The 22,524-nt window shown below is 47.1% G+C and overlaps 3 protein-coding genes across 11 annotated transcripts in view; 1 reads left to right on the forward strand and 2 right to left on the reverse strand.

The window, feature by feature from the left end:
• Positions 1 to 567: 567 nt before the first annotated feature.
• LOC142414758 (uncharacterized) lies at positions 568 to 15,646 on the reverse strand. 8 transcript variants are annotated; one of them, XM_075512390.1, is made up of 4 exons: positions 13,527 to 15,646; positions 12,179 to 12,336; positions 11,897 to 12,066; positions 568 to 3,467 (listed from the first exon to the last, which is right to left on the reverse strand). In XM_075512390.1, exon 1 carries the CDS (start codon positions 15,619 to 15,621, stop codon positions 14,545 to 14,547), a length of 1,077 nt encoding a protein of 358 aa, XP_075368505.1. In that variant the 5' UTR covers positions 15,622 to 15,646; the 3' UTR covers positions 568 to 3,467; positions 11,897 to 12,066; positions 12,179 to 12,336; positions 13,527 to 14,544. The 8 variants fall into 8 exon arrangements, with proteins under 8 accessions (XP_075368505.1, XP_075368504.1, XP_075368503.1 ...); XM_075512389.1 differs by having other exon boundaries at positions 11,191 to 12,066; XM_075512388.1 differs by lacking the exon at positions 568 to 3,467 and having other exon boundaries at positions 6,621 to 12,066; positions 13,527 to 13,718; positions 14,492 to 15,646.
• S100B (S100 calcium binding protein B) lies at positions 7,125 to 7,930 on the forward strand. Its single transcript, XM_075512394.1, has 2 exons — positions 7,125 to 7,262; positions 7,790 to 7,930. The coding sequence occupies exons 1-2, from the start codon at positions 7,125 to 7,127 to the stop codon at positions 7,928 to 7,930; spliced, it is 279 nt and encodes a 92-aa protein (XP_075368509.1).
• A 754-nt stretch (positions 15,647 to 16,400) lies between the features above and the next one.
• The window catches only part of DIP2A (disco interacting protein 2 homolog A), a 131,586-nt gene continuing 125,462 nt past the window's right edge, over positions 16,401 to 22,524 (reverse strand). For both annotated transcript variants that reach the window (XM_075511282.1, XM_075511281.1), the window contains exons 36-38: positions 21,931 to 22,105; positions 19,176 to 19,299; positions 16,401 to 18,315 (exon numbers count right to left, since the gene is read on the reverse strand). In XM_075511282.1, coding sequence (XP_075367397.1) covers positions 18,063 to 18,315; positions 19,176 to 19,299; positions 21,931 to 22,105 — 552 coding nt within the window. In that variant the 3' untranslated portion in view covers positions 16,401 to 18,062. The remainder of the gene's footprint in view (positions 18,316 to 19,175; positions 19,300 to 21,930; positions 22,106 to 22,524) is intronic.

Here is a 22,524-nt window from a genome sequence, read left to right on the forward strand (position 1 = left end):
CTGTCCCAGTGATGTGCCCCCATCTCTCTGCTAACACTCCCAGTGCTGGCCCATGTTTAGCAGCATTCCCTTCCCGGGCCAGTGAGCAAGTGGGTTTGAGAGACATGCCTGGCTGGCAAACCCTCCCGACACAGGCTGGGGCCCTGCAGCCACATCCCAGAGCTGCGGGGACACAGAATTAGAGCGCACATCCTCAGCACGGATGAATTCCCCTTTCCTTTCCTCCTGCAGACATTGTTTTTTTACTGTCTCTGTCCCTCCAAGGAAATGCACTGTTTTTATAACACACACTATAAATCCTGCTCTGGGAAGGACACGTGTGAGCCAGAGATGCTTTTCTTGCTGCTGTTGTGTGTTGGAAGGGCTGGGTGGGAATTTAATGCATACTTGTTTAAATGTAGTGATAAAATTTCTTCCTGCTGCCTTTCAGAATGACCTGGTTTTCCTCCTACTGCAGAGGCAACACCAAATCAAGCTAAGCCAGTGGAAAGTTCAGGTGGAAAAGCCCAAATTCATGGCTGTAAATACTTGTGATCAAAATTCAACCTTGACTCTAAGGCCTTGGGGGCAGGGACCAGTTCCATGTCTGTGTACCGCCTGGCACAGCAGTCCCCAGGGGCCTCAGGGAGCATGAGAGGCCCAGGGATAAAAGAGCTACTCCCAAATGTGGCACCCATCAGCACCCCAGGACAGAAACATGCCTGTGAATTAATACTTACTATATTTACACACTACAAGTTGAATTTAAAATGCTCCTCTGCTAGCAAACAGCTCTTCACTCATGTCCAGCATAACCTCAGGGATTATTTGGAGAGGATACAGTAATTTTATTTGGGAATTACAGAATTAATTTGGTATTTATTTTATAAACTAGGCTTAGGTCACACACAGGTTCAGCCCTGGCTTTGTTCAGTAACAGCAGAATTTTGCCTGAACAACTAACAGTGCTGGAGTCCTCCCGGGGGGTGTCATGGCATGAGGATAACATCTTTGACTTGTGCCTCATACCACTGGTCCTCACTAGGGAGAGCTGTGTTGCTTCTCTTGCACAGTTTAAATGGACAAAGGGAACTAACTACAAGTTCACTGATATGGGTGTTGTATTTGGGGCTTAATAGCCTGTTGTTTATTTTTGGTTTAAGAAAAAAAATTTGTCATAATGAATCTGCCTGAGAGATGAGCTTCATTTAAGTATCTCCAATTCCTTGAGGATGCCAAAATCTTCAGATAATTTATGGTCATATTTGCCTAATATTATTGGGAATAAGGCAGCGATGAGAGATGAACCCCTTGATTTTATTTTTCTGTCTCTATACAACCTGCTTGCCTTAGAAATTCCATTTTAGTTATGAAACTTTTATTTTTAATAATTGCCAAACTCCTGTTACCTGGGCATTATTTTTACACTAGTTTTTATATGTCTGAGGTTTAGACCACAGTTGACAGGTAACACTCTATTCCTGCTGTTTGTGGGTGCTCTGCTTGCTGGAGACATTAGAGGCTGAAAGTGTTCCCCTGAGAAAGGGATGCTGTCAGCTCATAAAAGCAAACACCACAACTTCCCCCATTTTATTGCAGTCCAGCACACGAGACTCAGTTCACAGGGTCTTATCTGCCAACTGCTATTTGTTATGCTGCTACAGTAAAAATTGCAAAGGTACTTTAAAGCCATGGGATATCATCTAGTTTGTATTAAAAGGGATCTGATCAAAGGGATTTTACAAAACATGGTCTAAATATGGCTGCCTCTGCTTTGGGAGAAGATAGACCTGAAACACTCATTGTTTCAGCAGAAATATTTTAAGCAGAAACACAGGTGTTTTAGAAGCATCTAAAAAAACCCCCATGGTTTCCTCTATCCCTGTTAAGGTAACTTGGCTCCGTGCAGCAAAAGGTGTGAGCCTTCAGCACCCTGCTCCACCAGCAAGCCTGCAGCCCTCTCCCACTGGGGCTGCTGTCTGTACAGCAGAGAGATGCTCTGGATCGACGCTGTAATGCCTTCTCTCAGCACAGGTGTGATGGAGAACATATTCATACATCTTTTTAGTGAACTTAAAGAGTAGTCTCTTGTTATTCCAGCTGAATTCAGCCAGGAACTGCCCTAAGCTCAAGGCCATGTTTCAGACAAGGTAAGATTTGTTGCAGTGGCAGCAGCACTATTTGGTGTCTTCTTAAGCGGTCACAAAAACTGCCAAGATGACAGCACCTGGTGGGCCAGAAGCAAAGTTCAGAGCTGCTCCTCTGCAACCCTAGTGCATGGTTGTGCTGGGAGAACAGTGGGGGAACAAAGGGACTGGGGGAAATGGCAGTTAGCCAGAGCCCAGAGCCCAGGACTTATGAGATTAAGGTGGATGTAAAGCTACCTTTGTCTGTGGTTCCTGAGAGGGAGGCACCATCGTAACCTTGCAAGTCTGTTCTGTGGGGGCAAAAAAGACCCACTGCTCATCCCATGGAGCCTGCCCAGTTTCTCCTTGTCCTCAGGTGGAGGTAGAGGCAACATTTGCACAGGGACGGCAGAGATGGTGCAGAGCCCAGTGGGTCCCTCCTGGGGCAGACACAACCCCTCGTGCCCCCTGGACCTATGTGCAGCACACTAAACCGGGCCCTGCAACAACTTCAACAAGCACCATCCCAATTCCCAGATGTGTCCTGGTGTTTCTGCTTCTAGGCATCATTCGAGGCTTCTCATGAGGACCCTAGCTCATCTCGGGCTGTCGTGTTTGTGGATACAGAAATGGAAACAGCCACTATGGCATAGAGCCGGGGAACCTGCTCTCTGCAATGCCTCTGTGTGCTGGGACTGCAAGCACAGCCCTGCGGAGGCAGAAGCAGCTTCTTCCCCCTCCCACCCAAATTCCTCTGCTTTCATTACTTTTTTCTCCTAGTTCAATGACCACTGGCCTTTGTCTCGTGGTCTGGCAGAGCCTGGTGCCACACACACCAGAGAGACAAAGACATACACTGGCTTTTCTCCCTGAGCTTGCTATGAAGAGCCCACATTGTGTTTTACTGGGGAGAGGGAGAGAGGCAGAGGGCTGAAGTGTTTTGCTCGGCCTTGGGCTGTGTAAAAACCCTCTGTTTCTTTAAACACATCAGCCCAAAGCTCTGGCAAAGAAGCGGTGACCCTGAGGAAAGGAGCCCCAAGGTTACACTGTCCTGTTCAACAATCAGGACTACGAATTTTGAAATAATGGAAGCAGGTCTTTGGGCAGCACTAAAAGCGCAGCCAGCTGTCAGCCCCACACCCATGCCCAGACCTCCTGGACTTTCACAGGCCAAGTCAGGGACAACCCAGGCCAGGAGAGCAGTGTTTGCTAGGATATGAGCCTGGACAAGGAGCAGGGAAGTCATCTGGAGCTGCTCATTAGCAGAGGCAGGAAAGGGCCAAGGTTTCTGGTGTTCACACCTGATCCTGCTGCTCCTTCCCACCCTATCAGCCAGCACAGCAGATCATTCCATATCGTTCCCTGTAAAATACAGAAGTCAGAATGATTTGGGGTGAAACGGACAGTACAAATAAGCAGGAAAGAGAACTTCAAGACTGTTCAGGTTTTGATCTGCCAAATGCTAATTTTTCTGTTCCATTTTAAGAAAAGGTCACTTTCAAGAATGACATCAGAAAATGCTTTAATGAGGCCAAGGTAGGACCTTGTCTCTGACTAGAAATGGTGTGCTTTGATGCATTTCTTGGCTAATGACTGAGCTAAGACATCTACCAGATCAAATTGCTATTGATGGAGAAAAATACTGTTTCCTTCCTGCTGACAGAGCCCCATTTATAGCTAGCTCCCCAGTGAATACAAATACCCTTGAAAAAATCAAATATTGCGAGATTGTTGACAAACTATCTCCACACTAGAAACACCACTGCCTAAAAGCGTGCCCCCTATCCCTGCCAGTCCAATGAGAGCACAGATAACTGCTGCAATTCACAATGCCATAAATGTGAGAATTTCAGTGGTCAGGTCTACATTTAGAGTCAACATACTCGAGCTTAACACTGGGGAAATTAATTTTTCCCAAACCTGTGTTTGAACCTGTTACAAAAGCTTTCAAGAGCTGATGTATGGAAATTATCAATGTGGATGGGTTTCTTCCACACCAGTATGTGAAAAACTGTTAAGTAACATGGTAGGTGTTGTGTTAGTGATCGCATCCATGGTAGCTTTGGGGAACACAGCAAGTACCAGGGACTGTGTTTGTCCAGCAACCTGTTCTTGCCTCTTCAAAGGGACATTTTTTAAGACATCCAGACCTTCGTCCTACCCCACAAACATATGTATAAGTTTCTTACACTCCTCACATTTCTCCACAGGAGCTGACCGTGGTAATAAAATGACAACTCTGGGCTCTCCATCATGGAGTATTGGTAAACTGTCTTCTTGGTAACAGTGGTGACCTGTTCTGAGTTGCACTGAGTCTGAAATTCAACAAAGGCCTAAGACATAAAGCAATTATTGATCCTGTGCTGCAGTGAAAAAGGCGTAAATGGAAACACGTCACATCAGTAATAGCAGACAGCTTCAACTTTGGCTCATCTCGTCTCATTCTTGGGAAACAGTGTGGCTAGGCCATGAAACACAGTGAAAACCTGCTTTCTTCAGGTTTTCATGTGTTTCTCTGTGTTTCTTCAGCTTCTCTGTGTTTATCAACCACCCGCTTGTACTGTGCCACCAGGAGCAGTCTGAGCAAAAGATGCTGCTTGCTGCTCTTGCTGCTTGTCACCTGCTCCCCTCCAGATCCCTCTTCCCTGCCCCGCTGGCCCCCACCAAGTATCACCTCCGTCAGGTCTGTGCACCAGCCTGCACGGGAGTTTCTGGTGGAAGGGGAAACTTGCAGCTCTTTGGATTAAATAAAAGTGCATTTAATGCCCGTGGTGGCTGCTGGGGCTGGCAGAGGACTTCTGAGCAATGCCATCTGTGCAGCCATGACAGGGACAACAGGTACACTCAGGCAGAAGGTCCCCCCCAGACAAAAGGGTGGTGTCACAGTTACTGGCCGGGTGACAGCCTTGTGAGAGCACCTTTATAACCCAAAGCCACTTGATGTGGCTTTTTGTGAGGGTACGGCAAGGCACGCCCCAGAACCTGGCACTGTTCTCCCAGTAGGCATCAACGAGGAGCTGCTGCTGCTGCCAGCTCTGTCCTTCAACCACTTGCAGCCCAATACAATTGCAATTCCCCCACAAAGGGTTCCACTGTCCCCCAGACTAATGGGGTGGCAGAGAAGACGCAGGCAGACGTGTCTCAGAGGTGCACAGCAAAGGAACAAGAGGCCGCAGGCACAAGCTGCCGTGATGGACGTTCCTGTCACATGCAAGAAAAACCTCTGCCCAGAGGGTGCTGCAGCCCTGGGACAGGGCTCACGGGGACAGGACGGCTCCATTGTTCCCACATGCCTGGCCCTGGCTGTGGGGCACCTTGGGGCAGGTGTTGAGGCCCCCAGCCCAGCTCTGACCATGCCTGTCCAGCTGGGCCTCACAATTCTTTGCCTTTACTGTGGATGACAGCGGCATCACAAGTGATGCCGCCAGGCTGGCTCTCCTGCTGACTGCTCAGTTATTTTTTTTTCTCACAACGGCGTCTTTCTCCGCAATGGCTCCCACGTCCGTGGTTGTGGGCTGGCAGCGAGTCAATGCGTCCCTGTGTGCATCCCTGCGCAGTGTGGGCCCAGTGCCCAGCTCTGGATGCCCCCGCCTCCAGCTGCCATTGGCGCTGCAGGTGCTGCAGCAGGGCCCGGGGCTCTCCGCCCCTGGGCATAAGAAGCCAGCGAGTCCCCGGGACGCCTGGCCGCATTGCATTGCTGTGCCACAGCCCCGCTGCCAGCAGGGAGGTGAGAAGGGCTGGGGGATGCTGGGGTAGGCGCTTGGCTGCCGGAGCAGGTGGGCTGCTGCTGCGGGAGGGGTGGCGCGGGGTGCACCATCGCAGCTCTGAGCTCTGCCACTGCAGCAGAGGCCAGTGGGGAGCTGAAACACGCCTCAGCCTTGTGGATGGGAAGCAGGCAGTGCTGCTGGCAGCTTGCTCAGCCTGGTGCAGGCAGGGCAGGAGCATGCAAAGGGCGATTATGATGCATGCATGAAGTGCTTCAGGAGCATTTCCTACCTGACTGGAAACAGTCTTGCAGTTTGGAGACCAACTGCTGCACGGGGGAGGGCGTCAGCTTGAGAGTCAGGCCATGGAATGAAATTTAGTGCCTTCAGCGTTGGGCCTTGTGGTGGTGAAACAGGAGCCAGGCTGCAGGGCAGGAGACATTTATCCATGGGGTATGAATTAACTGAGTGCCAGACAATAAGGCTTTTTTTTTTCCCCCAGCATCAGTGCATTCAACAGCTTTTGGGAAGGTGGTTTTGCATCTCTCTTTTCGATCAGAGTCTCTTTGGTTTGTCTGTTTGTAAAATCTGCAGGAAACGCTGCAATCGCAATTATTAACATTCCCGAGAGGGTCTCCAGATCAAGCATGGGAGGAGGGAGGTTAGAGGAGATGTGCTTATTTTGTCCCGCTTGCACTCATCAAAACTGGTTCCTGCCTGGGTTCCCCTGACTGCTCAGTTGGAGACAGGCCTGCAGGCAAGAAAGGCAGAGGCGAGAGCAACTGTGACAGAGGGGACAGCAAAACCTTTCCGAAGCAAGGAGAACAAAGCAATGGGTTAAGCAGCGGGAGCCAAAGAAGAGGTGAAGTGACAACGTGCCGCCTGCTAGCCAGGTCGGCACATACGGAAGATGCAGGAGCACCCTGCTGGAAGCCGCCAGGGCTTTGCAGCCTCTCCTAATTTTCTCTCCTACACTCTGCCCACACAAAGACCCAAGGCACCAAACTCACATCAGTCCCAGGGGATGTGTCAGCTCCCGGCATGCACCAGTCCTATACTGGGCACTCCTCACGTTGTGGCTCTCCTCTCCTCGAGAGCTCCCAGAGGCAGAGCCAAGGTTCCTCAGAATCTTCCTCCCTGAAGCGAGAGCTGCTAGTGGTGCTTTTCAGCAGCATGTTTTGAGCGCAGGGTCCGGTGCTGGTGACACATGGGGGGAGCCCTGGGGCGGCTGCGCTTGCAAAGCAAAAGGCATCGCTGGAGCTTGCCCAGGCTAATGCACCCATCGCTCCTCTGACCTCAGGGCCACGCTGTGACCATGTCTGAGCTGGAGAAGGCCATGATTGCCATCATTGATGCCTTCCACCAGTATTCAGGGAAGGAGGGAGACAAGCACAAGCTGAAGAAATCAGAACTGAAGGAGCTCATTAACAACGAGCTGACCCATTTCCTTGGCGTAAGTATTGCCCTCTGTACAGTGTGCCTGGCCGGGCTCAGGGAGCCATGTTGAGCAGCTGCTGGGCTCTGCTAACTCCACCTCCCATGGGAAGCAAGCACAGGGGAAGGGGTTTATTCATGCAGCAGTGTGTTAAAACACTTTGCTCCAGCTCTGCAGGAGCAGGTGGCAGGACAAAGGCAACAGCCTGCGCTGTTGCCTGCGTTGGGGGCTGGGGTTCGGGTTGGATACTAGGGAAATTTCTTCCCTTGGGAAGGGGGGACAGCCTTGCCCCAAGGGGCTCAAGATGCCCCTTTGCAGCGGCACAGCTGTGGCTGCGATTCCTGCTTCAGGAGGGTCGCTGTTGCACAGATGCTGCTGCAGGCACAGGGTGGTGTCCCAACACAGATGGGAAACAGCAACGAGCTATTTGGGATGTGTCTGAACAGAGATTCAGCCATGAGAGCACCTGAAAAGCTAGGACATGTTACTATCTGGGCCTCGCTCTGATCCTCCCCAGCTTTGGCTGCCTGTTTCTGTCCCTTCAGGAGATCAAAGACCAGGAGACTGTGGACAAAGTCATGGAGGCACTGGACAGCGATGGGGATGCAGAGTGCGACTTCCAGGAGTTTGTAGCCTTCATTGCGATGGTCACCGCTGCTTGCCATGAGTTCTTTGAGCACGAGTGAGCTGGTGGGAAGCAGGCAAGCACCTCCTGCTCATGGCGGAGAGATGCAGAGCAGCATCACTCCTCTGGGAAAAAGACTGGGTGCGATTAGGGGCTCCTTGGAGTTAAGCTTGTGCTAGACTTAAGCAGCTTATTAAGTTCTGTGGCTTTGTGAACAAGAAACACCTGCACGGCTCAGGAAAACCTACTGGCCAGTGCCCACCTGGCTGGATGCAGTGTGCGAATGCCTTGTCTCAAGCTCGTTCCCTGTTGCTGTATGCAAGGACGTGCACGGGGCTGGAGGCAGGCGGACACTGCAATCCAAGCTTGCTTGCAAAGGGAAAAGGGAAATTCAAGAGCTGAAGTAGGAGGTGATGCAGAGGGGCTGGTTACAGAAGCCTGGTTCTGAGCCCACTGGCCTGAACAGAAAGGCTCCCGTTGATCCCTGTGGGCTCTGACCACCCTGTGCATGGTACTAACCCAGGCAGCACAGCCCCTGTCCCGTCACAGGGGCTCAGCAGAGCCCATGCATTTCTTGGCAAATTGAGACACCCTTGGCTTGAAAGGCAAAGCATAACCATCTAACAGCCCAGGCTTTTCTCTTGTCGATGAATCTTCCTGCTTTTAGCAGCCTGCAGAACTGGAAGTGAAAGCGTATGAGGCGCCTGGGCTGGGGACAGCTTCTGGGCCTGGGATGTGCCTTGGCAAGGTCTCCAGGCTGAGTCAGAAGGGAAGGGGGAAACCGCTCAGTGTGACCACGGTGCTTTAATGTAGACCAGGCGCAGCCTCCAGAGTGTGTGGAAACGGTGAGAATAAAATGTTCTTTCTGTCTCTGGGCCGCAATTAGTCTCTGGAGAAATATGTGTCCTTTTGTCCCAGGCTGCATGCAGCTCCCTGGCTGCCCTGCGCTGTCAGAGGGGAAGGCTGGAGGATGCAGCCTGAAGCACTGCTATGGCTCATGCCCCTGGGTTTCTTGTTGGGCATTGACCCTTCCTCTCTTCCCTGGCATCACTGTGGCTGGCCAAACAGCTCAAGGCTGTCACCACCACCACGCTCTGCCTGGCTGTCCAAACTGGCAGATGTATCTGCGAGGCCAAAGGAGCACAATGCACCTCTGTGGGCGTGCTGCTGTTCAGGATGCGTCCGCTGCTGCCAGGGTCATCCAGGGACTTGCACTGGTGAGCCTTTGCAAAGCCAAAACGAAACCTAGGACAATTTCCCTGAAGCCTATGCTCCTGCCTTTTTCGGTCTGCTCTTGCCATCCAGCTCAGTGATACCTGTGAGTTAGGCATTCATAGCTATCAACATCTGAAGTGACAAATTCATGACAAAGATGCCCGCAGATGTTGTTATCATTTTTACCTCATTCCACATTTCATAATGATTTCACACACAAAATGACATGTCTTTGGACAGGGACCCTCTTGCTATTCTCATCTCCTCCCCCAAACTGTGAAAGGGGACACTCGGGCAGACACATGCATACATTGAAGACAACATCTTCTACTCCGTCTAGAATTAAAAAAGTAGTTTTGCCATTCCAGGGTAGTGCTTATTTGTTGAGAGCTTGTTTAGCATCAAAGTTACTTCTATCACATTTTTAACATCCTCATCAGTTCTCAGTTCAACTGTTTCCAACAGCTGTACAGACCTGAGGCAGCATATGAGGACAATGAATGGGGACACTGTCTGTCCTAGAGTGTCCCCAAGGTTAGGCAGGGTAGGCGGGACTCTCACGACCCTCTCTCGAGCCTGAACCTGAGTTCAGCAGAGGGGTCTGATGCTTCAGCACAAGGGTCTGCAGGTGAGGCTGTCTGGCAGGTCTCCAAGTCCCACCGGCCTTCTGTCTCACAGCACCAACAGCGCTCACATGGATGAGGAATCCTTCCCCAAGATGGAGCCTTTTCAGCAGCTCTGCACAGCATTGCAGCAGCAAAGAGCTGTAGGTGTTAACACATGGCTTGAATGCTGGCAGAGCTGGTGAGACAAAGAGCAGGCTGTCCTGTCCCTTGGTGAGCAATGGGAGCAGGAGCAGGGAGTGACACAGTATGACTGCACACGTGTTTCTGGCAGTAAGGCTGATCCTGACTTAGCAACACCACCGCTGGGAATTCACAGAGGCTTTACCTGGCACAGAAGAAGGTGCAGCAGAGCTTGTGCCTCTTGTCAGGGAGGAAGAGAGCGTGTCTTCCTTTGAGGTGAGCACCCTGACTGCCAGCAGTGCTGTACACGGTGCTCAGGCCACTGAGCCCTGGACACTCCTCCCCAGTCAGCAACGAAAGCAGAGCTTTCCTGAAGTGAAAATCCTGAAACAGAGACTGCATGGTCACAGGCCTCAGCACCACCCAGTCTGCACTGCAGCTCTGCTCCCGTTGTGTCCTGCTGCTCTCTGACACAGGCGGTGCCTCAGCTGAGAGCATGGACTGTGGGGACAGCTGCACACTGGCAAGGCAGGGGAGACAGGCAAAGCAGTTTGGGCAACACTGGCCCAAGTGCGTAGCAGGAGGTGCCTCTGCTGACAACTCACCACTGCTGACCCCTCTGGCATGCTGCCTGCTCACACGCGCAGGCGCAGCCACAGCCACAGCCAGCTGCCCGCAGCACCTCTGCTAACACCCTAGGGTCCCCATGGACCGTGCAAGCCCCCTGTGTCCAGCCTAGAAAAAGGATGCTGCCATAGTTGGAGCAGTACTCAAACAAAGGGTTTGAGTAGTGCTGTGAGGGGCTCAGAAGCACGGCAAGGCTTTCTGGGGAAAAAAGATAATCACTCAGCCTTGGGGCTGACCAAGGAGCAGGTGTCAGAGCTTTGCAAGGCAGACATCACAGCTGGCTCTGAAGGAGGCTTGAAAGGCTTAAGCAACTCATTAACCTCCCAGCAATGACAGGCTAGATACTTAAAAGTGCCAGTCCTGACACCACTGGTTTTCAGGCTCTGGCAGGGACAGTTCACTCTTCAAGAATGGAAGGTGGTAGGCTAACGACATTATGAAATAATTTTTAGTTATGCCCCCATCCCAGCCAACAGAAATCAGCCTGCTGGATACACAAGGTGTGCATGCACTCTTACAATACCTCTGGCACTGGTTAGATTGATCTGACATTGCATCGATCCTAGGAGAGCTCAGAAAATCCACATTTCTGTCATTTGTGCAGACTGGACCAGGACAACCTGCAGAAAGGCTGTATTGGTAACATGGAGCTCTGGGGTTTGTACTGTGGGACCCTCAGGGCCCCAGGAGGCTCCCCAAGGACGAAACAGCAGCATTCACTAGCAGTGCCTACCTGATGTTTGGACACATTTGTCAGTTATGCTTTTGACTCCCTATAGAAGAGGATGCAAGTGAATTTCCCACCAGGAAGGGCACCAACGGATGGTTTCTTATATTAAATGCCCTGTCAAGACAAGAATTACTTATCAATAGTACTAAAAGTGAAACAAAGAGAAGAAAGTAGAACAACAGGAGGAGCCTGAGACGTTTAACAGTCTCAAGTTAACTTCACAAACTAGAAAAGTGACAGATGGGGGCGGACTTAGTACATACATGCTGTATTGTACCTCTGGCGAATTACATTTTCATAATTTAAAATGCTGCCATTACTTTTTGCTCTGGGAGATTAGAATCTGCACTTTTACTCTCTCCCTAGATAATTATAGGCAAAGCATATCTGTAAAAGGGAACCCTCTTTCTGGATCAGACACAAAATTACCAGCACTGGAAGAGTGCTTACAGACCTCCACAAAAAAGTTCTTCCACATACGACCTAATCTTACTGGGAGTGCTGATTATTGCTGTTAGCACATCTGAAAAAAAAATATTCTTCATCTTGTTAACTGTTGATGGGATGATTCAGCATTCAGGCTGAATCATTCAATAGCAGAGTTCATGTGCTGATAGCAAGAAAAATAATTTATCTTAAAAACAAAATACGCTTTTCCCACAAATCAAATGCGGACTTGTACAGACCCCAGAGAAGGAATGTTCCTGACCTTGTTGGATGGAGTAAAGCAATTGTGTAAACAAAGCACTGCGCCGCTGGGCCACGTCTCCCTCACGTTCAGAACTCTGCGCTGCAAGCCGTGATGGCACTGAGAGGGTCTCCTCCATCCTGGCAGTCTAGTGACATGGAAACGCATCCCTGCTCCCTCTGTACATTAAGCTGAAAAATACATTTCAAAAGAAAGTGGCAGCATTTCTGCGAGTAATCCACGGATTGAATTTGTTCCCCCTACCAGATATTAAATCTAAAGGATTTGCCTGGCGTTACTTACTGTACTGCAACAGTCAGGGCATTAGAGCATATTTTCAGTTTTTCCATTCTGAAATATTCTCGACACTGCATTTTACTGTACAAAGTCTGAGTTCATCCTGCATCCCGAACAATGAGGGCTTCTGATTGCAGGGGGAAGGCAGCTGACAGAGCAGGAAACTAGAAGAGCAAAATGTGAATCTTTTTAAAGAAAACAAAACAAAACACCTCCAAAACTATTAAGGAGCAACATAAAACTGATCTTTAAAAGGCCACTTTTATATTTTCTTGCCACTGAAATTTTGATTCTGCATGTAGGCATGCCACATTACAAGTATAGACACAACCACTATGGCACTGTCGTCCAAGTTTAGCAAAGAAAAATGCCAGAAATAAAGACAAATTGTTATTTTGCAGTTACCTTTGCAAGCTAAGTTTTAAGGAATGCTAGAAAATTAGCAAATGCTTTTACTTCCATAAGCAAACTTTTATGTTTAGGTGAGAACACCATTAGAAAAAAAAAGACTGGAGGAAAAGATAGCGGTGTATATAATTTTAATGACATATATTGAAATACCAAAAAGATAGAACTCTGCTTATATGGCACTGGCTTAGCTGAACTGGAAATAAAACCCAGTGTGTCTAGTTCCTCCTAAACAACACAATTGGTCACAAAACAAAATCTAAAGACTGTGGCAAAAATTTACGTTACAATTCATTGTGACGAGAAACTCTGGCTTAGAAACATCTCATTTGAAGTTATCTGACCACGACAATATTTAAAGTATATTAACCAGCTGAATATAAACGTCAGTTCAACAATACGAGTTATATCTTTGTATACCCGTGCAAAAAGTTAGAGAATTATTCAATGCAGTTTTGCTAGCTGTAAATTAGTTCTTAGATGTAATCCAGCTCTATCATCTACTAACATGATTTCTGGCCTGATACGCTGCAATACTTTCAATGTGCCTGGCCTGATACACTGCAATACTTTCAATGTGCAAGTTTTCTGAAAATTCCATTTTTGGCCTTAGAACAGAATTGTGAAGATACTATAGAAACCAAAACCAGAAGCCTACCCAAGATCCTTAAAGTGCATAATACGTGTTTTCACACAATGGAAGGGAAATAACCTTAAAAAAATCAGGGACTCGGTACAGAAAATTAGGAACGTGCACTTAAAATGAACTCACTGCTTCCTTTCTTCTGCTACAGTAAATTCCTGGGTAACAATAAGCGATAAATAAAGGCATAAAGTAACCTCAGAGCACTGCTGCTAGAATGACATAAAGCTTATAAAAAGTCAGTACAAAGTGCTGTCTCACCAAGAACACTGCTGCAATAAAGGCAGTTTTATTAATGCTTACAAAGTTATTTAGTCCTCACTGGAGTCCAATCTCACACCCCAGAATAACTGCAACATTCCACTTCGGCAGCAACCCTTTTGTGGCATCTTGCCTCATTCCCTCAGCGTGGTGACTGGCCAGCAAACCAGCTACAGTCATTTGTTAATTCAGGAGACGGGGCTTAGAATTCTCTTGTTACTACATTTTACATTCCTGAAAGATCAGGTAAAAAAAAAAAAAAAGAAAAATCATTCTTGTACTTTTACTACAAGCTGGTATTTCAAACATCAGACTCATTTAATTTAAGATGAATTACAGATTTTTGACAGCTGTCTTCATTAGTTTTGAGAAAGATGAGTTAAGTTGCTTTGGCAGTAAAATCTGCCATGCTTTAAATGCACTTCATACGCAGCATTATCTGGATAAGTACAATGCCTTGTTGTAATTAACAGTGAGAAAAACAGAAAAGGCTCAAAGATGCTATCTTCTCGCTATGTACAGTGCTTTTAAAAACAAATCACATTTTGCAGGATAAATTCCTGCTTGTTTTCTAAACCCGCTGTTAGTACAAATCCGTTTTCTGTAGCTGTGCCACCTCTCTTGCCTCTTCAAACAAAAACCTTGCCTTCGTTTAAGAGACTACAACTTAATTTATTTCCGCATACAAAGAGGCATCCCTCTTTCAATCTGGGTAAAAGCAGGCGCTTTGGTCAGGAACCCCTGGAAGTCAGTTAGAAAACGCTGCTGACATAAAACAAAACCAGCAGGGCCTGCGAACAGGGTGGAATCCCCCCGTAAGCACGGAGCATTCTGCACACCACACCAACTCTGGGGAGCCTCGGCAGACTTTTACATATCTGCTGCACCTCAGAGAAGCATTTGCATTGAACCTTGTGTCAGAGAAAGAATTCCATTTGGAAAGACACTCTGGTGTAATGCTGGTGCATGTCATTTTCTTTTGATAAAAATTAAACCAGACACTCTACCTCCCGTGAGCCATGTTGTGGAGGACCAGGAACAGTTCTTGTTTTAGTGACTTTTACAGCCTTTCCACCTGCTGCTGCTTTGGGTCAGCATGGTGAGGTTGCTCAAGGCTGTCATCTTGGTGCTGCTGTTTCTGCTCCTGCTTTTTCTTTTCAGCCAGTGCTTTTGCCCTGGTGGTTATTGGCCTGGGTCTAGCATCAGGCCTCTCTTCATCCTGCTGGTGCTTTTTACAATGTTTTTCAAAGGTGGAAATTTTGGCATATGTCCGGTTGCAAAGCAAACAGTGGTACGGCCGCTCCCCACTGTGTGTTCTCATGTGAAGCTGGAGGTAAGAGGACCTGGAAAAGGCTCGGCTGCAGACAGAGCAGCGGTGAGGCTCGCGTGCCTCGTGGGTCTTCAGGTGCTGCTTGAGGGATGACGCCTGCTTGAAGGCCTTCCCGCAGGTGGAGCACTTGAAGTTCCTCTCACCCGACTCGAGAAGCTGGTGTGACACGAGGTGGGCGGAAGAGCGGAAGTTCTTCCCACACTTGTCACACTTGTAGGGCCGTTCCCCGGTGTGCAGGCGGACATGGAGGACCAGCCCAGCCTTCTGCGTGAAGGCTTTCTCGCACTGCAGGCACTTGAAAGGCCTCTCGCCCGTGTGTACACGGCGGTGGGTTGTGAGGTGCGAGGCGCGCCCAAAGAGCTTGCCGCAGTCCTCGCACTTGAAGGGCCTCTCGCCGGTGTGGATGGCCTTGTGGCGCACCAGGTGGGAGGACTGGAGGAAGAGCTTCCCGCAGACGGGGCACTGGTACTTCCGCTCGCCTGTGTGGGAGCGGAGGTGGAGGGCGAGGTGCGACGAGGAGATGAAGGCCTTGCCGCAGAGCGGGCAGGCGTGGGGCCGCTCCCCGGTGTGGGTGCGCTTGTGGAGGACCAGCCCCGAGGAGAGGGCGAAGGCCTTGGCGCAGACGGGGCAGCGGTAGGGCTTCTCCCCGGTGTGGACCCGGCGGTGCTTGGCCAGGGCGCCGGCCTGCGCGAAGGCCTTCCCGCACTGCTCGCACCTGTGGGGCCGCTCCGGCCCGGCGGTGAGCGCCAAGCCCCGCCCGCCCCCCGCCCGGCGGCCCGGCCCGCCCGGCGGCCCCGCCGGCACCATGGCGGCGGCCCGCACACCGCCCCGCGCCGCCCCGGAAGCGGCGGCACGGGCCGTGCCCCGCGCGCATGCGCCGCCGGCGCGCGGTGGTGACGTTAGGAAGCGAGGTGCGGGCTGCCGGCCGCCATGTTCTCGCTCGGCGGGGTCACAGGCCGAGAGCTGGCCGGCGCCTGTCCCCCGACGGAGGGCTCACGGCGGCTCTGGGGAGCGAGGCAGCTCCGTGTGCTGGCGGCACAGCTGGCTCCCCTGCCTCCTGTCTGCCCCCTGCGCTGACCCAGCAGGGCTTTCTTGTCGAGACTAACCCTTGGCTTTGCTGCGCGAAATAAGCAGCGCGCTGCTGAGGGGAGGGCTGTGAAACACCGCCCCCCCCCCCCCCCCAGCTGTACTCCTCACCGCCGAGGTTCGAAAACGTGGTGTGTGGCAGGTGCCTGCTGTGGGTGGGCAGGACCCAGGGAGATAAGCCAGACCCCAGAGAGCATTTCAGCTTGGGTACTGAAAACACGAAATTCAGGAACATCCAGGCTTTTGAGGATGTGCAACTTCTTTAATTGTAAAGCAACTGTAATGAAATGTTGCAGAAAAGCCTCTTCAGGCATTAAACTGTCCAAAACACAGGTGAAAACTCTGTACTGTATGTATGCTGTTAGATCAAAAACAAGCTTACATTTCAACATTCGGCAAGTCAGATTTCTCAAGAGCTGTTTTGAAATGTTTAATGTGCTTTTTGCTTTAGATTTACTTTACAAGGCAACTTGTCTCACTGTCATCAATATCTCAATACAAAAATCTTACAATGCTTTATTTGCTAAAAAAACTACAACATTAAAATTGGGGTTAGGTAGTTCTTTCCTTTCGCCAGCTGTTTTGTTACAAGGAGTGTCCCATAGTCCACTGGTAGAGGCTGCTGTACTTAATAAGTTACACAAGTTCTGTACATAATTACAGTTGTAGTAGAGTATGCAGCTGTATAATACACCACAGTAAAACACCATGAGGGCAAAGAACTACTATATATGAAAGCTTTTTGTTGAAGATTTTATAGTTTATTCGACCAAGAGTCAATTTGATATCCGCATATCAGGAGACTGACACCCATCTTTCTTAGGCACTGATCCAGGCAGAATTGCCTTGCAGAAAAACCTGGCTCTTTTGCCAAACCCATGCATTATTAAAAAAATTTTATGTAGCTCAAAGTCTTCAACAACTCTATAAAAATAATTATTTGCTAGTCTCGTGCTTACCTTCAAATACATGAAGTATTTGAATAATTTCACATTCTCTTTCTGAATTAGGTTCACTGCAGTATTAGATCAGGCAGAAACTTCAAAACCTTAATTAGTCAAGTGTGACTCAACCAACTGGATATTTCAGCTTGAACAAAAAAGTCTGTCTAAATACAACTCTCAAAAAAAAAAAAAAGTTTGTACCACAGCAGGTCAAGCTAACTAACACTGAATATCTCTTCCATAGTGGAAAAAAAAAAAAAATCACTATCATAAGTTTTAGCACAGGATATTCAGGGAAAACATATTGTAAGACCATGCTTTGTAAACATTTCTACAAATCATTCAGGGACTATTGGCTTTGGAATGAATTTTCAAATACTTGGCATTATTGCAGGGCAGAAATTAACAGCTAATACTATGAAAACAAGCAACTTTAACATGAAGTTATGACAGCAAGAGCAGTGAAGGCTCCTGCATCAAGTAGTTAAAACTGAATTTATATTTTATTATAAAGTTTATAGCATTACAGAGTCCAGCATGGCACGATAAGTAACCTTGTTACAGTTGCAGTATTTGTTTTTGCTTGGTACAAAAAAGCTGAACAGCAGCATAATTGTTGTTATATTGAATATGGGATTGGAATGTATGTGTTTCTTCTGAATGGGGATGAGTCAGTGATTTAAAATAAAAAGGGTGCATTTTTAAATCTCAAATATGTGCAAAATTCCTTTCAGTACAGTAGAGAATATGGTAGAGATGTGTGCAATCTTGAAAGTTACGTCCCAACCCAGATACTGCCAATATATTGCAAACGATCACATGGAGGGTGAACTCCAAACGGTTACTCACAACTTTCAGTATCGTTTCCAAGAGTCCTCCTCACAGCTGGTGTACTCTCCCCACCCCGCTTTACGTCCTTTTATGCAGTGCATCAAGTACTGACATTCATAATTATTGTAAAAAAAACATTGGTCCAAGATAGTTCTAATACATTTCCTTCAGGAATTCCAGTAAACTCTCCATCCTAAGACAGCTGTAACTGTTACAATGGATTTATGAAAGTAAATGCAATCTGAGAGATGAAGGTCTGTGAAGATTAGTATCTCCATTTTCCTAAGGTCTTCAACAGCTTTTAAAAACACAGAAAAAGGATTCTGATGTTATTATTCGGAAAGTCCCTTGATTTTGGTGCTTTAGCCTTGATGTGATTCTCTGTTTTCACATGTTGTAGGCAACATAAATAGGATCCAACTGGTCAGCTAAAAATCCGTCTCTCAAGTGCATTCGTTGTTTCTCACCACGGGAATTGATAGGAATAACACCGGGGTCCACAATGACTACAACACCTACTATGAGATAATGCTCTTCCAGAACCACATTTGTTACCAGCGCGACCAGGTCCAGTGCTTCTTGTTCTGAGCCTTCTAATTCCACAACCACCACCAGCAAGTTGGTCCATGTAAACACAGCACTGTCAGCATGATACAAATATTAATGGTGAGAAAAAAATACATAGTCAAAGGCAGCTTGTTATCAAAGAGAGACTCACTGGAAATAAATTTTGTAAGTACTTGAAAAATACAATAAATGAGAACAAGTGATAGAATAGTAATGTGAAAATATTCGTAAATCAAGAGGTATTAAAGCTGTAATTTCTTGGGATGTTCTCTGCCACTTGTTTTTTAATTGTCCGTGTACAAAATATAAGTAGGTCTTTTTCTCTTATATGTACATGATCATGTATTTAAGAGTCCTTTGCATTTATGTATTGAAATGGGAACCATAAAGATTTCACATTCAGTGTGTACATACTTGATATTAATGTACTTGTGTAAATCGTCAGAGATCATTAAAGGAAAGACAAAACCTCCCAAAGATTACAAGTAAACACTACCACTTTGAGACTGAAGAGGACCTACAGCCAAATGGCATACATCATCCATTGGGACCAAATGAGAATAATATATGTTAGAAGATACCGTTCAAGAAACCCTTGAGATGTGTTTACCACACCCAAGTGCATACACAGCCAGGGAAGTCAACACAACTTGCAAGTGCTCTGCTGCCCCATTCATGCCCTGCCCTCCCTGTCTTTCAGACTATGAAGATCAGACCCTGATAAAGGTGTGGGCTTTTTTTTTGTATGAGCAGCGGAGTCAGGGGAAAGAGGAGCATTACATTTCAGTTACTCTCACTGCAGCGGTTTCTAAGCAAAGTTTTGGTGAGTTCCCTCTACAGCAAGCTCTGTCTAGCATGCTGTTCCACAAAGCTTGACTTCTGCTGCTTTAGAAGAAATAAAAGGATACAGAAAAGTAATACCGAGGCTCTTACCATTCTGCAATGCTCTTATGTGCTCTTATTACAGAGGTCTCTATATCAATGGGATGGTACCTCATTCCTCTGAGCTCCAGTGTTTCATCCAAAGAGCCTACCACATATAGGGCATCATGCCTCTCTGCAAGATAGCACAGACATTTAAAACACCATCGGATCTACAGAACAAACATGGTTATTTGTACGTGCTTATTCTTGACATTCTAAGATGTTTCTGGTGCTTCCTAGGAGGAGGAGTCTATAATACACATCAAGCTCTACCATTTGGAGAGAAGAGAATTAAGAGGTTATTTAGCACTTCCGCCTATTGACTCCAAGCAAATGAAACCAGACTAAAAAGAATTTCTGGATCATTCAGTGCTGCCCCTTCTCTCATGTAATGTAATCTCAGTTCATAAACCCAATCAAAATCCGTTGTTAAAGCACCTTTTTGTCCCCCTATTCTTACCAGAGAACTTCTCTCCTCTGATTGATAGGAACACTTTTCCAACTTCCAAGTTTAACTTTTGTTTCTTTTTAAAACCAGCTTATACCCACTTGTCCTCATGCCAGCAATATTCTTCTCAGCTTCTTAAGTTAAGAAGTTAATGCAGCAAGGACAACTCTATCCCCTCCTCAGCCTTAGTTTTGCTAGGTTAAATAAGCAAAGCTCTCCTAGGCCCTTCTTGCAGGACATGCTCTCCACATTGCCACATTCATCCTGTAACTGTGTTCAGTTCAACTTCGCCTTTTTTGCACCCACTTTATAATTCTGCTCAATCATGTAACTTGAGATGAAAAGCGTGCTGGGAAGCTGCACTGTATTTCATGTGTACTTGCTACGTTAACGCACCATACATAGCCTCTCAAATGCTGACAAACTAAAGGACAACTGACATTGTTCCACAGTGTCAAAAATCTCTGATACATGGTTTTTCAGAAAGCTACAAGGCACAAAAACTTGCTATAGTAATCTGGTGCTTTGCCACCTGCAACTTCTCTTTCTTTGTGAATGTCTGCTCACAGATTCCAATTTCTGTCCACTACCGGCTTTCTCAAGAACAGGGAGCCATTTCACTTTGAACAGTGACAGAAGGACAATTCCGTCAAAGCATCCAGTGCAGAATCTTGCACCAAGCAGCAGTATAATGTGCCCTGGAGGTCAGGTAACTACCCTAGAAAATCAGAGAGGAGGAAAGCAAGGACAGCTTAGAGCACCCTGGTTGAGTGTTCTTTTATCATGCTCTACCAGCTCTGAAGGGGAAGATGACATGCAGTACAAGCTTTTTCAGTGAGCTGGATCTACGTTACATCAGCTCCCACTAATAGCCTGAGACCACATTCCTTCAGGAAAAGAGTCTCCGGAGGGGCTGGCCCACACAGAACTGCTCAGTGTACTATGTAGGCTGAACGGGTGGAGAGGCCTGGTGCCAAGAAGGGACCTTTCTGTGCAATGGTGGTAGCTGTGGACTAAGGATACCACACATCTCTGATAAAGACTGTTTCTTTACCAGAATTCACCTTTTGCTCTCTGATGGCACTCTGACTGTGGAAGAGGGAAGCCTGCACAACACTGCTCTGGAAGAGATGGAATTGAGCGGGCTGCAGGGATTTCTCCAGCCGGAGCACCTTTCTTGTTCTCAGGAGCCCCAGGGAGACTGAGTAGCACACCAGCACAGTAGACTGGAGGATGACCCTCTCTTAGCGACTAGATCCAACAGAGTTACATCACAGACCATTTCTGAACCCTGGACTGGCATCCACTGCAACAGATGGGGTAGCTCCTCAACAAAAGTCTGCACCTTCAACAAATTGCTCTCCTTGCTCACTCTTCTTCCTTCACATAATGGAGGACTAAAAGTAGGATGGACATGCATGGCGTCCCACAAACCGACACTTATGTTCCAGAAGTGGGAACGCTGCTTTTCTATCTTTTACCATGAGTGATTACAGGAAATGTAAAAGGTGTCTGTGAATCCCCTACAGTTCATTATCCAGTGACAGCAATGAGGGGACACTGACACTATCCATGTAGATACCACCATTCATTTAAGTCCAATCACAAACAATTAACAATATACATTTGCTAATAAGTTATAAGCAGTCAAACTTTTCTTAGGATGTTTAGAGATTACTTTTGTGGGTTTTTTTAAAAATGTGTGATAATCAAGAGTTATACCTACTCCATATTCTGTCTCAACAGAAAAAGGAGCAGTTTTTCTTCCATCTGCTTACACTTCTCAAGTTTAGACATCTTGGCTTAGATTGAAAAAATGAGATTAACTATTTATTTTCTATACTGGAAAAATTATGGAGAAGTTACTCCTCTAGACCTTTAACTTCTGAAAGGCTGGGAAATCACTGGTATTTCTGATGTCCTAAAACTGCTGAATGACAACATTATTTGTATTCTCTAGATCAGCACTGAAATGCTGCATCCTGTCTGTAAGGAAAGGGGTTCAGAGGAAAGTGAGTAGAAAGGCTCTAGTGCTTCTAACAAATGTGCTCATATTATTTTGTGTAAGTGGAAATGAAGGAAGATAAACATGATTTCTAAATCTGTCAAAAAGGCATTATGAATTTCTCATTTTGCACAATTACCCAGTATCATTATAATCAATGAGTATCTACAGAGTAACAATTCTTGTTACATTCAGCACTTTTCTCTGATGGAAGTCAGGATGAACTTGCAGGACAGCTTACTCTTCACTAGCTCAACTACCCCAAGGAGTTTCAAACACATGCTTCTGTAAGTGTATTTGTTTTCTCTCACCTCCGCTAGCATCAGTAAGTTCTGTTCTGCGCAGAAAGCCAAGGTACCCAGTCCGAGCCCATATGGTCTGAGTGTCTCCAAAACTCAAGCGAGCAGTAAAGTGATCAGCATGCAGTGCTTCTTCTCCATACACTGTGTAGTAACCAGTAGCATTATGTGGACTACTCACCCATATCTAGGTGATTAAAAAAACAAAAACAAAACCAAAGGGGAATCATTCCCATATAAACATAGGTTATTTTGCCAAACTCAGGCAGTATCATTTATTGATTTAAAAGATCTGCTTCACTGACAATTTTTTTGCTCCTTTAATGCCACAAGTAGTTTTATTAAAATAATTCATTAACTTCTGCCTCACAGAAAATGATCAGGAAAAAGGAGTAAAAAGGAGTTTTATATACAAGTAATTGGGGGTGGTAAAGAGGGAAAATGAACTAGGCATTTGGCTTACTGGAAAGGAACACCTGTTAACCTGCAATCTTCTATTAGTTTGGCATCTTAATATACACAAATCCAGATGTATATAAAAGAAAGATTAAACCAAACAGTGAATTACTTCATTACTACTGTCCACTGATGGGAGTACAAGCGATA

This window comes from Mycteria americana, chromosome 9 (assembly GCF_035582795.1).
Source record: "Mycteria americana isolate JAX WOST 10 ecotype Jacksonville Zoo and Gardens chromosome 9, USCA_MyAme_1.0, whole genome shotgun sequence".
NCBI lineage: Eukaryota > Metazoa > Chordata > Aves > Ciconiiformes > Ciconiidae > Mycteria > Mycteria americana.